The sequence below is a fragment of the Symphalangus syndactylus genome, chromosome 11 (genome assembly GCF_028878055.3).
Source record: "Symphalangus syndactylus isolate Jambi chromosome 11, NHGRI_mSymSyn1-v2.1_pri, whole genome shotgun sequence".
Classification (NCBI taxonomy): domain Eukaryota; kingdom Metazoa; phylum Chordata; class Mammalia; order Primates; family Hylobatidae; genus Symphalangus; species Symphalangus syndactylus.
The window spans coordinates 55,070,328-55,084,023 of NC_072433.2; the positions used below are offsets into that span (position 1 = coordinate 55,070,328).

General features: G+C 57.9%; 2 protein-coding genes across 5 annotated transcripts; one reads left to right on the forward strand and one right to left on the reverse strand.

Moving 5' to 3' along the window:
- Positions 1 to 611: 611 nt before the first annotated feature.
- IL27 (interleukin 27) lies at positions 612 to 8,444 on the forward strand. The gene is made up of 5 exons (XM_055298320.2): positions 612 to 1,036; positions 4,089 to 4,261; positions 4,346 to 4,444; positions 5,711 to 5,869; positions 7,885 to 8,444. The coding sequence occupies exons 1-5, from the start codon at positions 1,006 to 1,008 to the stop codon at positions 8,146 to 8,148; spliced, it is 726 nt and encodes a 241-aa protein (XP_055154295.1). The 5' UTR covers positions 612 to 1,005; the 3' UTR covers positions 8,149 to 8,444.
- Positions 8,445 to 8,853: 409 nt separating this feature from the next.
- Positions 8,854 to 13,377, reverse strand: APOBR (apolipoprotein B receptor). Of its 4 annotated transcripts, none has more exons than XM_063611979.1 (5): positions 13,158 to 13,377; positions 11,806 to 12,810; positions 9,811 to 11,676; positions 9,458 to 9,726; positions 8,854 to 9,371 (listed from the first exon to the last, which is right to left on the reverse strand). In XM_063611979.1, the coding sequence occupies exons 1-5, from the start codon at positions 13,212 to 13,214 to the stop codon at positions 9,302 to 9,304; spliced, it is 3,267 nt and encodes a 1,088-aa protein (XP_063468049.1). In that variant the 5' UTR covers positions 13,215 to 13,377; the 3' UTR covers positions 8,854 to 9,301. The 4 variants fall into 4 exon arrangements, with proteins under 4 accessions (XP_063468049.1, XP_055154237.1, XP_063468048.1 ...); XM_055298262.2 differs by having other exon boundaries at positions 11,779 to 12,810; XM_063611978.1 differs by having other exon boundaries at positions 9,811 to 12,810.
- Between the last annotated feature and the right edge of the window lie 319 nt (positions 13,378 to 13,696).

Genomic DNA, 13,696 nt, shown 5'->3' on the forward strand with positions numbered 1-13,696 from the left:
GAAACACCAAGATTATTCTTGGACCTGGTTGAGCGCTGATCCTGACCTCACTCAGCTCGAGCCTGGCCACAGGCTGAGCCCTAATCCTGGTCATTGACTGAGCTCACATCCCAGCCCAAGCCTGGACCCCCTGCTGCGTCCCAGTCCCAGTCAGCACCTTGGCCAAAGACCAAGCTCTAGACCCAACCCTATAGGCCACAAGCAAAGCCCCAGGTCACCGATAGCTCTGACCCTAAACACAGACACAGCCGAGACATTGGCCTGGGACTAGGCTGTGAGTTCAGCTGTACACTGAGTCCTGATCTTGATTATAGACTGAAATCAAATCCTATATCTGACTCAGGTTAAAGATAGAGACAGAGCCCTTGGCCCTGGTAAAAGCCCTAACCCTGGTCCCAGATATGGCCTCGGACCTGGTTTTATCCAGCCCTGACCCTAGTTGCAAAGTGAGCTCCAGTCCCACCATCATGCTGAGCCTCTGCCTGGCCCCATGCAAAGGTGCATCCAAGCCACCCATTGAGGCACCTCCCTCAGCCATCTGGTAAACCATAAGGGAGTCAGATGACTCAAAACCCCAAATCCCCTGGGGTGGGCAATCCCCTTACCTGGCCATCCATCTTTGGAAGGACAGTAGACCCTAGGATGGTGGTGGCAGAGCCGAGAATCAGGAGGGGGTTTGGGACTCTGGGATCAACCAGTGAATAGGGCTGGATGGCTCACCCAAGCATGGGGCATTGAGGACAGGGCTGGACGTGGGAGCTTAGCAGTGAGTCTGGAGCTTGGATGTCCCGAAACCCCAGCTTCCCGTCACCCCCCATCATACCTCCCACCCCCTCCGGGAAGGGAAATTACATTTCCCCATTTTAGCAAGGGGTGGCGAGAGGGAAGAGTGAGTGAACACAAAGCTGAAAGTACAAGTAGGACGGAAAGTGAAACCGGGCACAGCCCCCAGTATAAGACCCCCCCTACCCAGGAGATGGCTGACCAAAAAGGCTGGGCCCCGCCATGGGCCAGACGGCAGGCGACCTTGGCTGGCGTGAGTTTGAAGCTGGGGTGAGGGGCTTGGTTGAGTTTGGGCAGAGGATGGACGAGCTTGGCTGGTGCAGATGGGGGTCGAGAGCTGAGAGCAGCAACTTGGCCAAGACTGAGGACTCGGCTGGCTGCTGGATGGGAAGGGAGGCTGGCATGACTGGGTGGGGGCCTGGGGCAGTGGGATGGTGATTTGACCCAGGGCTGGGCAGAGGATGAGAAGAAGATGATTCTCGCCTTGGCTAGCAGGAATGGGGAGGGTTGGACCAGCAATTTGACAAGGACCAGGTCTAGGCAGATAAATGAAGAGTTTGGAGTGAATAAGCAGAAGCCAAACAGCTTGGCTAAGACTGAGAATGGGGCCGGCTGGAGGAAGAGCAGAACGAGGTGCTGGCACAAGTGGGGCGTTGGGACCAAGACGTCAGCAGCCTCACTGGGTCAGAGGTCTTTAGTTTGATGTTGGAAGGAGGTCCAATCTGCAGCTGGTGGCTGCAGAACTCAGGGGCTAGAACCAGAGCAGTAGGCAGAGGAGAAGGTAACATGCCACGTAGGGCAGGTAGGGACCAAAGGCTGGAGGATGGAGACAGAGCCTTCAAAGGCCAGAGTCAATGACCCAGGATCGGCTGCAAAGGGTAAGGAGGGGGTCTGGGGGCTCCAGAGCTCAGGTTGGAGGTGGCACAGCTCACTTACGGTTGGGCTTGATCCACCAGGGCCTGGGGGCACCCACCCCGTCCCCAACATTGAGCTAGGAAGAACCCCACTCTGCCTTAAGTCTCCAGGATGTCAGAGGGTCCGAGTGGCCCCAAAACCAGGGAGTCTGAATGCCAGAGATCTTAGGTTAGGCATTGCCCACCACATCTGGAAGTCCACGAGGGAGGTAGATGTCCTTAGAAGCTCCCCTTCACCTTTATCAGGGGACATTTCGAAGAGCAGAGCCCAGGGCTTAGAGATTGAGAGAGGACAGGGAAGAGGCAGGGAGGGAAGGGAGAGCAGGATGGACTTCGGGCCAGTTTTGGTTTGTGTTTCGAGGAGAATTGTATAACTCTTGTGCTTGCTAGATTTCCTCTCCCTGAGGGGGAAATTGATGAATGCTGCCCTCTTCCTAGAGCGCCCATCCACTGCCCCTCTTTCCAGGAAAACATAGGTCAGGAAGCACATTCAGAATTCAGCCATTCTGGGTGGGCGCAGTGGCTGATGTCTGTAATCCCAGCACTCTGGGAGGCCAAGGCAGGCGGATCATCTGAGGTCAGGAGTTGGAGACCAGCCTAGCCAACACGGCAAAACCCCTGTCTACTAAAAATAATAACAATTAGCCAGGCGTGGTGGCACATGGCTGTACTCCCGGCTACTCAGGAGGCTGAGGCAGGAGAATTGTTTTAACCTGGGAGGTGAAGGTTGCAGTGAGCCGAGATCGCACCACTGCACTCCAGCCTGGGTGACAGAGTGAAACTCTGTCTTAAAAAAAAAAAAAAGCTCCCACACTGTGGATTCGCCCCAGGCAAGTTACCCTGCCAGGATCTACCTGCCGTGGTGGAAACTGGACCAACCTGTCCTTTTGACTCTCTGGAATAGAGCCTCTGGCATTGCCAGCCCATCCCTGGGGACCTCATGGCCAGTTCAAGCCATCAGAGCCGCTTGGCTGAGCCCAAAGAATCCTTGGCAGAACATGGTGTGCCCACTCCTGGGGCAGGTGGCTGCCTCCCTCTGCATTCTCTGAGGAAAACCCATGGGCTCTGCATTTGGAAAAATCTGGAATCCAGTCCTGGCTTCCCACCTTCTGGCTATTTGACCTTGGGCAAGTCAACCTCACTGAGCCTCATCTGCAAATTGGGGAGAACAATAGCACTGAGGCTGCCACATGTGGTTGTGCAGGTTGCTCACTGAAAAAGGCATTTGGCCAAGGGAGTTTATGGGGGTCAAAATCCAGCCTCTGTCCCAGCACAGTGGCTCATGCCTGTGATCCCAGCAGTTTGGGAGGCTGAGGCGGGAAGATCTCTTGAGGCCAGGAGTTCAAGACCAGCCTGGGCAACATAGTGAGACCCTGTCTCTACAAAAAAATAGAAACAGGCGGCCGGGCGCAGTGGCTCACGCTTGTAATCCCAGCATTTTGCGAGGCCGAGGCGGGCACATCACGAGGTCAGGAGATCGAGACCACGGTGAAACCCTGTCTCTACTAAAAATACAAAAAATTAGCCGGGCGTGGTGGCGGGTGCCCGTAGTCCCAGCTACTCGGAGAGGCTGAGGCAGGAGAATGGCGTGAACCCGGGAGGCGGAGTTTGCAGTGAGCCGAGATTGCGCCACTGCACCCCAGCCAGGGGGGTGACAGAGCGAGACTCCGTCTCAAAAAAAAAAAAAAAAGAAACAGGCACAGTGGTGTGTCCCTGTGATCCCAGCTACTCGGGAGGCTGAGGTGAGAGGATCACTTGAGCCTAGGAGTTCAAGGCTACAGTGAGTTGTGATCACACCACTATACTCCAGCCTGGGTGATAGAACAGAACTCTGTTTCAAAAAAAAAAACGATCAGCCTTCTGGTCTTTTTGCAAAAGTGGGCACGCCATGCAGAGATGCCATATGGGGGCCGTGCTGGCTGCATTGTGGGGTTTTGTTTTGTTTTGTTTTGTTTTTTTGAGACGGAGTCTGGCTCTGTCGCCCAGGCTGGAGTGCAGTGGTGTTAGCTCACTGCAGCCTCTGCCTCCCAGGTTCAAGTGATTCTCCTGCCTCAACCTCCTGAGTAGCTGGGATTACAGGCATGCACCATCACGCCGGACTAATTTTTGTATTTTTAGTAGAGACAGGGTTTCACCATGTTGGCCAGGCTGGTCTTGAACTCCTGGCCTCAGGTGATCCGCCCGCCTCGGCCTCCTAAATTGTTGGGATTACAGGTGTGAGTCACCGCACCCGGCCTCCTTTGTGGTTTTGAGGAGGCAGAGGAATGATGCTGGTGAAAGTGCCTGCACCGTGCTCACAGCTAGCACAGGCTCAGAAAAGGCATGTTCCCTTTCTTCTCCCGAGTTCTCAAGCTCTCTCCCTGTCTTGCCACCCTCTCCCCATCTCGCCAGGGCTCAGCCTGTTGCTGCTTCCCTTGCTGCTGGTTCAAGCTGGTGTCTGGGGATTCCCAAGGCCCCCAGGGAGGCCCCAGCTGAGCCTGCAGGAGCTGCAGAGGGAGTTCACAGTCAGCCTGCATCTCGCCAGGAAGCTGCTCTCCGAGGTTCGGGGCCAGGCCCACCGCTTTGTAAGTCCCCCTAATGCAGCTGGTGCTGGGGATGGGCAGACCCCCAATCCCTTCTGGCCACCATTAACAGACCTTGCCCCCCAGGCGGAATCTCACCTGCCGGGAGTGAACCTGTACCTCCTGCCCCTGGGAGAGCAGCTCCCTGATGTTTCCCTGACCTTCCAGGCCTGGCGCCGCCTCTCTGTGAGTGAGGGCTGGTGGAGTGGGGCGGGAAGCTTGTGATAGGCTGGGGCCAGGGTGCAAGATGAGGCTGGAGATTGAGCTGGAGATGCATTGGGGATAGAACCTGAATGAGGTTGAATATGTCATTGGACATAAGATGAAAGACAGGCATGGTGACTTACACCTATAAACCCAGCACTTTGGGAGGCCCAGGTGGAAGGACTGCTTGAGGCCAGGAGTTCAAGACCAGCCTGGGCAACATAGCGAAATTTTGTCTCTACAAAAAAAATTTAAGTGGCTGGGCGTGGTGGCTCACACCTGTAATCCCAGCACTTTGGGAGGCTGAGGCGGGCGGATCACGAGGTCAGGAGATCGAGACCATCCTGGCTAACATGGTGAAACCCCGTCTCTAATAAAAATACAAAAAATTAGCCAGGCGAGGTGGCGGGCGCCTGTAGTCCCAGCTACAAGGGAGGCTGAGGCAGGAGAATGGCGTGAACCCCGGGGGGCGGAGCCTGCAGTGAGCCAAGATTGCGCCACTGCACTCCAGCCTGGGCAACAGAGCGAGACTCTATCTCAACACAAACAAACAAACAATAAAGATGAAGCTGGAATAAGGAAATGGGGTTGGGAAGAGGTAAGAGTGGAGCTGGGCATGGAACGCGGCAGGCATGGGACTGGAATGAGGCTGGAGAGAGATCACAGCAGCATGGAGGGTGGATGGAGGTGGCACTGCGGGTGAGAACGCGGATAGTTAGAGATGAGAAGGTAATGATGAGCGTGAACGTTAAGCAGGGGATGGAGAAGGGATGGGGGTTGCTGGTGGGGAAGGGAATGGAATGGGGTTGGGAATGAGGTTGGAGATGGGATGGAAAGATGGAAAGAGTGAGTCTGGGCACATGGAGGAAGGATGGAGTTGGGGTTAGGAATGGGAATGAGGCTGAAGATGGGATGGAAACACGTGGGCAGGAGGTATGATGGGATGGTGGAGGAGGGAAGGGAACAGGGCTGTGGATGGAGAGTGCTTCAGGGACTGAGAAAGGGTGAGTTAGAGAAGATCATGGGCATAGGAGTGAAAAGGAGGCTGGAAAAGGAGATGGGACAAATGTCCTAGACAGTGGAGATGGAAGGAATGGGGACAGAGCTGGGCTGAGGTGGGGAAGAGCTACGGGGATGGACTGGAGGCTGGAGCGTGGAATGGGAAGGAGACCCGGATAGGGAGGGGGTGGGTGTGATATGGCCATCCTTGGCCTGTAGGCCTTTCCTGACCATCTCCCTCCCCTTCAGGACCCGGAGCGTCTCTGCTTCATCTCCACCACGCTTCAGCCCTTCCATGCCCTGCTGGGAGGGCTGGGGACCCAGGGCCGCTGGACCAACATGGAGAGGATGCAGCTGTGGGCCATGAGGCTGGACCTCCGCGATCTGCAACGACACCTCCGCTTCCAGGTAGAGCCCGGCCACTCTCCGCCACCCCAGACCACGTGGGAAAGAGGACTCCCTGGCTCATTCAGTGATCCCATGCTCTGAGTGTGTGTGAGTGTGAGAGTGTGAGCGTGACTGTGTGTGGGTCCATGAGTGTGAGAGTGAGTGTGTGTGGGTCCGTGAGTGTGAGAGTGTGACTGTGAGAGTGTGTGTGTGGGTCTGTGAGTGTGAGAGTGTGTGGGTGTGACGTGAGTGCGTGTGGGTCTGTATGAGTGTGAGCATGACTGTGTGTGAGGGTGTGGGTCCGTGAGTATGAGAGTGTGTGTGGGGGTCTGTGTAAGTGTACCTGATTGTGAGTGTGTGGGTGTGACTGTGAGTGTGTGTGGGGGGGCTGTATGAGTGTGAGCGTGACTGTGTATATGTGGGTCCGTGAGTGTGTGTGTGACTGTGAGTGTGTGTGGGTCTGTGTGAAAGTGTGTGACTGTGAGTGCGTGGGTGTGACTGTGAGTGTGTGTGGGTCTGTATGAGTGTGAGCGTGACCGTGTGTGAGTGTGTAGGTCCATGAGTGTGAGAGTGTGTGAGTGTATGGGACTGTGAGTGTAAGAGTGTGGGAGTGTGTGGGTGGGTGTGTGAATGCGAGTGTTGTGTGAAAGTGAGGTGTGTGGGTGAGAGTTTGGGTATACGTATGCCAGTGTGTGAGGATCAGTGTGAGTGTGAGAGTGTGTGGGTATGTGAACGAATTTTTTTTCTTTTCTGAGACTAAATCTCACTCTGTCACCCAGGCTGGAGTGCAGTGGCACGATCTCAGCTCACTGTAACATCTGCCTGTCGCGTTCAAGCAATTCTCCTGCCTCAGCCTCCTGAGTAGCTAGGATTACAGGCATGCACCACCATGCCCAGCTAATTTTTTGTGTGTTTTTAGTTTCACCATGTTGGCCAGGCTGGTCTCAAACTCCTGATCTCGTGCTCTGCCCCCCTCAGCCTCCCAAAGTGCTAGGATTACAGGCATGAGCCACCGTGCCCAGCCATGAATGTGTTTTTTGTGAATGTGACTGCATGGGAATGAGTGTGGGTGCGTTGTGAGAATATGTTGTGTGAGTGTGTGCGTGTGTGTGCGCGCACACACAGCCACACCAGGCCCTGGTGCCGACCCTCAATCTTCGCATTCTCCTGGGGCTCCATCTTGAACAGGAGGCCAATGGGCTGTGAGGTCACTCAGGGTTTGTCCTAAGCACCCAGCACAGCGTCTGCCTCCTGTTTCCTTTCTCCCTCTGATTCTCTGATGTCACCCAGATCCTCCAGAACCTTTCAAAAGGAAATCAGAATTTTCCACTTAATGAAATGAGAATGGAAAATGCAAGCAGCAGGGCCGGGTGTGGTGGCTCACGCCTGGAATCCCAGCACTTTGGGAGGCCAAGGTGGGTGGATCATTTGAGGTCAGGAGTTCGAGACCAGCCTGGCCGACATGGTAAAACCCCATCTCTACTAAAACTACAAAAATTAGTCGGGCGTGGTGGTGCGCATCTGTAGTCCCAGCTACTAAGGAGGCTGAGGTAGGAGAATTGCTTGAACTGGGGAGACAGAGGTTGCAGTGAGCCGTGATTGCCCCACTGCACTCTAGCCTGGGCGACAGAGCGGGACTCCAAGAAAGAAAGAGAGAGAGAGAGAGAGAGAGAGAGAAAGGAATGGCAAGAAGCAGGGAATCTGAGCTATGTCACCCTCTGCCTGTTGCTGACCCAACCCAAGAGCAACCTTCACAGCAGAGAGAAATTCCCTGAACCCCACCCCTCGGGGCAGTCCTTGGGATGATCTAGCTCTGTGAGCATCCTCTTGCTCCTTGACTTCCATTTTCTCGAACCGAAAGATCAGGTGAGACGCGTTAGCAGGTGACATCATGGAAGATCAAGTAGGGAATGTCCGGGGAAATCATGACCTTGTGGTTACTGATGTCATTGGGAGCCGCTGGGCACAAATAGGGAATGAGGATTCTCTCAGGTTCTCGGCCTGGCCCCTCCCTGACCCATGGCCTCTCCTCACAGGTGCTGGCTGCAGGATTCAACCTCCCGAAGGAGGAGGAGGAGGAGGAAGAGGAGGAGGAGGAGGAGAGGAAGGGGCTGCTCCCAGGGGCACTGGGCAGCGCCTCACAGGGGCCGGCCCAGGTGTCCTGGCCCCAGCTCCTCTCCACCTACCGCCTGCTGCACTCCTTGGAGCTCGTCTTATCTCGGGCCGTGCGGGAGTTGCTGCTGCTGTCCAAGGCCGGGCACTCAGTCTGGCCCTTGGGGTTCCCAACATTGGGCCCCTAGCCCTGATCGGTGGCTTCTTAGCCCCCTGCCCCCCACCCTTTAGAACTTTAGGACTGGAGTCTTGGCATCAGGGCAGCCTCTGCATCATCAGCCTTGGACAAGGGAGGGCTCTTCCAGCCCCTTCCCCCAGGCCCTACCCAGTAACTGAAAGCCCCTCTGGTCCTCGCCAGCTATTTATTTCTTGGATATTTATTTATTGTTTAGGGAGATGATGGTTTATTTATTGTCTTGGGGCCTGCTGGTCCTCCTCGGGCCAAGCCCCCATGCTGGGTGCCCAATAAAGCACTCTCATCCACCCCTGGCCTCCGCTTCTCTTTGGGGAAGGGCTGCCTGACACCCAGAGGGCAGGGCATCCTGGAATGGGGTCAGCAACCTCCAGCCATCCTGAACCCCCCTCTGCTTCTACATTTTTGGGGTCCCTGGCCCACCTTCCCCTACTATGTCCTGCTCAGCCAGGCAGTTGCCATCGTAACCAGCGGCATCCTGAGGCTGAGCTACTGTTTTGGAAGCTCAAGGCAGCTCGTCTTTGATTCTGAACAGTGCTCCTTCAGCCCTCCCAACTGCCTTCCTTTGGCCTGGATGCAACTCTAGAGGTTTGTGTTATCCCCGCCCGGTTCTGAGGGTCTTGGTGCAGGGAGTTGGGCTGGGAAGCGGAAGTCAGAGAGGAAGGCCTGTAAGGAGAATGGTCACTGTTCCCTCTCAGTCTTCTTTGCAGTCTTTATTTTTTTATTTTGTTTTTAAAAGATGGGGGTCTTGCTATGCTGCCCAGGCTGGTCTCGAACTCCTGGTCTCAAGTGATCCTCCCACCTTGGCCTCCCAAAGCTCTGGGGTGACAGGTGTGAGGCCCTATGCCCAGCCTCCTTGCAGTCCAGACAGCTGACTCAGGCTGGGGAGGAACCAGGGCAGGCACCCTGAGAGGTGGTCTCAGTGGGGTAGGTGGTCCACCAGCCTGTGTTGGAGAATCAGACTCCTTAAGTTCCAGGTCTTCCCAGACGTCTGGTGTTGCCTGCTCCATGAATGATATATCAAGACGCTGAGGCCCAGAGGGTGGAGAGGATGTGTCCACGGTGGCAGACGGAGCAGGGCTCAGCGGCGTTGGAGCAAGCCTTCTGGCCTCCACTCAGGGCCTGGCTCCCAGAGCACCGGGTCTCAGTCACTGGGGCTTAGGCCGGCTCAGACGGGCTTGCAGCTCCTGCATCATGCCAGGGTGCGTGAGGCCAAACCTGGAGGCGGAAGTCAGGCCCGTGAGAACGGGTTCCCAGGTGCCCGCGGTCTCTTCCCCACCCCAGCCGAGTTGCCCTGTGCCTACCCGTGTCCCAGGGGCCTTCTCTTGGCTGGCACCAGGGTCCCATCATGCCTCAGGGGGCTTGGCTCCAGGCGTTCCTCCAGCTGGAGGGGTCTCTGCTCAGGAGCCGACAGCTCCTCCTCAGGAGGATTGGGGGCTGGGGGCTCCTTCTGCTGCTCCCAGGCCGGAGTCCGACGAAAAGAGGGCCGGGAGCGACGCTGTGAGGAGCTTCTCGAGAGGTGCACGCGACTCCTTGGGACAGAGACATCTAGGAGGGACCCGGGGAGCGGGGCCTGCAGGAAAGGGGGCACAGAGGACCATGGAGCTGGCTTTGGGATTCCACTCGTTTCCCCCAAGACCCCACCAAGAGCCCTCACCTCACTCCAGCTGTTGGCAACAACTCCTCTGGCACTGCCCATGGCCTCAGCCGTCTCGGCTTCCCCGACTGACTCCGGCGCAGCTTCTGCAGGGGCCTGGTATGTTGGCCGCTCCTCCTGGCCCCTGACATCTTCCAGGCTTTCTGGCTCAGTCTCCTTGGCCTCTGCCCTCCAGTCCCCGGTCACCATGAGACCCTCTGCATCAAGGAGCCTTGGTGCCTCTCCCTCGGGGTGGTGGTCCCCACACCGCCCCTCACTGTCTTCCCTCTGTTCTCTCTCCTGCCATCCAACAGCCTCTTCTTCCAACAGCGTCCACTCTTCTAGAAGCCCCCCAGCCTCCACCATGGCTCCCATCCCCTCTGCCCTCACTGTCTGGGAGCCCGCGCGATCCAGCCCACAGCTGTCCTCTGCACCTGCAGATTCCTCGGCCTCTACCCACCCTCCCCCAGGTCCTCCCTCCCTGGACTCAAAAGCCTCTACTTGGCCACCTCTGCCAGCCACCTTTTCCTCTGCTGAGCCCTCCAGGCCAAACTCTTGCCCACCTGCGTGCTCTCCTACTGCTGCCTCTTCCTTTTCTTTCGAGTCCCAGCCTTGCCCAGGCGCCCCTTCCAAAGCTTCACTAGCACCAGCAGTGCTGACATCTAGGACCACCTCACCCCCCATAATCCCAGCAGCCACAGAGCCAATCTGTGCATCCTCACGGTCCTGGAGGCCCACAGCCACCGCTTGCAGCCTCCAGCCTCTCCTGGATGTTTTGTCAGCCTCCGCCTCCCCATCCTCAGTTTCTCTGGCATAGGCCTCTCCCAGTGACGGGCAAGGCCCTGCGTCTGCCCCTGTGCTTCCGTCCAGCTTCTGATTCTCTGAGACAGACACCTCTCCCTCCTCAATTCCACATCCCGCGTCCTGGGTTGTCGGCCCCTCCCCGCCTGCCTCTGGGACTTCTGATAGTTCAGACTCTCGGTCTCCTTCGGCCTCAGCCGCTGGGGTCTGGCCTCCCGCAGCCTCCTCCTCCCGCTGCTCGCCATCAGCCGCATCCTCCTGGGTATTTCCTCTCTCCATGTCCCTTCTCGTGCGGTTTTCCCAGGCTCCTGGGAAGGCCTCGGAGCCCTCAGGCTTTACAGACCCCGCGTGCCTGGGACCTGCCTCCAGGCTCCTCTCCTGCTCCTCTTTGCTCAGGGCCAGAACTCCCATGAGCTCCACCTCCCCTGCCTCCCTTTCCTCGGGTTGCTTAGTTGGGGTCTGGGTGCCCCCCATCAGCTCAGGTCCCTGGCCTTTGGTGACCCTGTGTGTGAGGCCACCCCATTCCACCCCCAGTGGGCCACAGCTAGTCTGGGCCACCTCACTCTCCTCCCCTGTGAGCTCCTCCTCAGGCCTGGCCTCTGGAGTTGCCTCCAAGTCGACAGCGCCTTCAGCCTCTCCATCTGAGGGCAGCTCAGCCGCTGGATCCCTGCTGCTCCTTCTCTCCTCCTGGGCCTCCTCTGCCTGTACCAGCTCCTCCAGCCTGGCCTGGTCGGCCCTGATCTCCAAGTCCCGCCTCATCTCAGCCTCCTTACCACACAGGTCTGCCTGGCCCTCAAAGCTCTCCCCTGCCTCCTGGCCTCCCACAGCCTCCCTCCCTGCTGTCTGGCTCTCAGCAGCCTCTTCTGTTCTCTCAGTGCTCAGGACCTGGGCCTGTTTAGGGAAAGGGCTCACCTCAGCCTCTCTCCCCTCATCCCCCTCCTCCTCTAGGACCCAGACTTTTCCAGTAGCCTCCAGGAGCCTTTCTCCTGGGACTGCTCCATATTCTGTCTGTCTGACTCCCGGGAGGTCAGCCTCCTCTTTGCCTGAGGTTGTCCAGGCCTCATCCCCTCCTGAGGCTGTCCCGGCCTCCTCCTCTCCTGAGGCTGTCCCAGCCTCCCCGCTTGAGGCTGTCCTGGCCTCCTCCCCTCCCGAGGCTGTCCCGGCCTCCCTGCCTGACGTTGTCCAGGCCTCGTCCCCTCCTGAAGCTGTCCCGGCCTCCTCCCCTCCTGAGGCTGTCCCAGCCTCTCCGCCTGAGGCCGTCCCCGCCTCCTCCCCTCCCGAGGCCGTCCCGGCCTCCTCTCCCAAGGCTGTCCCAGCCTCCCCCCATCCCGAAGCTGTCCCAGCCTCCTCCTCACCTGAGATTGTCCTGGCTTCCTCCCCATCTAAAACTGTCCTGGCCTCTTCCCTACCTGGGGTTGTCCCGGCCTCCTCTCTACCTAAGATTCCCCAGTCCTCAGGCTCTGCCCCTGGGCCCCACGTCCCCCATGCCCTAGTGCTTTCACAGGCCTTCTCCACCACCACTACCTCTTCTCCTTTCCCAGCGCCTTCAGCCCCGGCCTCCTCAGTTTCCCCTGCATCTGCCTCCCTGACCCCCTGCTCCGTCTCCCGGTTGTCCCCCACCGCCTTTGGCCCTCCAGCACCAGCCTTCCCCTCCCACTCCCCATGCCAGGTCCACTCTGACTCCGCCCCTCTGGCCATCCCTGGCTCTCTTGCCCTGACCTCTTCCTCCTTCTCCTCCTCCTCCTTTCCCCAGCTTCTCAGCCTCTCCTCTCTGTTCACTTCCTGCTCATCGGGCTCCTGCCTCTCCTGGGCTTGGCCGCTGCTGTCTTGGCAAGCCCCAGACCATGCCTTGGATTTCTTTCTGGCCTCCAAGGGGGCGCTTGGCTCCTGGCACCTGGCAGCCTTGGCTGTCTCCCCAGCCCCACTGTCCTGCCTCTCTGCTTGGGACCCATGGGAGCTGCCATCTCCCCAGTCCCAGGTCTGTTCTACAGCTGAGCTCCCCGCTTCACGTCTTCTGTCATCTCCAGGCCCTCTCAGCCCTCCAGCCCCCTGGCTTTGGCTGCCTCTAAGGCCCTCCAGGGCCTCCTGGGCTTCCTCCTCTACAATCTTCCCTGTCCTTCCCACCGCCACCGCCCTCAGTTCCTCAGCTGCCTGCGCCTCCCGCTCTACAGTGGGGACTGCATCTCCCAGGAGGTAGGAGACAAAGGTGCCGAGGGAATCCTAGGAAAAAAGAGGGAGGGGAGAGGCACTGAGGGGAGTTCCAGCCCTTTCCCTGGTGGCCCTGGCTGGAGGAGCCCAGGTTAAGGAAGAGGGTACTGGGATCTGAGAGAAGAGGATTTGCAGAAGGAGCCAGAAGGGGCATCGATTAGGGGTATGAGGACGCATGGTTGGAGGTGGGGACTGAAATTCAGAAAATATTAGGCCAGGAGTCTGCCTGAACCTGAGAAAGCAATCTCCAGTCTGAGGAGATGAGGAGGAGGGGAAAGGTGAGGCCCCAGGGGAGGTGCCTAGAGGTGAGGCCTCAGGGAATGGGGTGCAAGTCTCTGGCAGCTGTCTACCCTTCTCACCAGTGCCCCCCTCAAGGCCTGGTGCAGCCCAGGGAGGTGTAGCCGGAGGAAGTCCATCCCGTCTGTCTCTGTGTGTCCAGAAAGCTGATAATGACCGTCCCCACCCACCAAGACAAGCCAATCTTCCCCAGGACCAAAGGCACTTCCTCTTCCCCTGTGTCTCCCTGATGTGTCCCCGCCCCAGGCCCTGCCCACGGCCCCTGATGCCCACAGCAGCCCCCACTGCAGCCCAGGAAATGGGTGTACATCACACAGGGGACTCAGGTGCACATTTGGAAATAAAGGGCAAGCAAGAGGCCAGAAAGGACAAAGTGGGAGCAGGAGACCTTAGAACTGGGGAGGGGGAGAAGGAGGGGACTTGTGGCAACAGCAGCTCAAGTGACTCAGGTCTTGTATCCGCACCTCAGCCATTTCCGCCTCCCCTACAAGCCACAGACACTCTGTGAGAGGAAGCTGGGGTTTGTGGTTCCTGTTTTGCCTGGCAAGAAAGAGTAGCAGTGAAGAGGGAGCTGGTGGGAGCTCTGACACATTTCAGCATC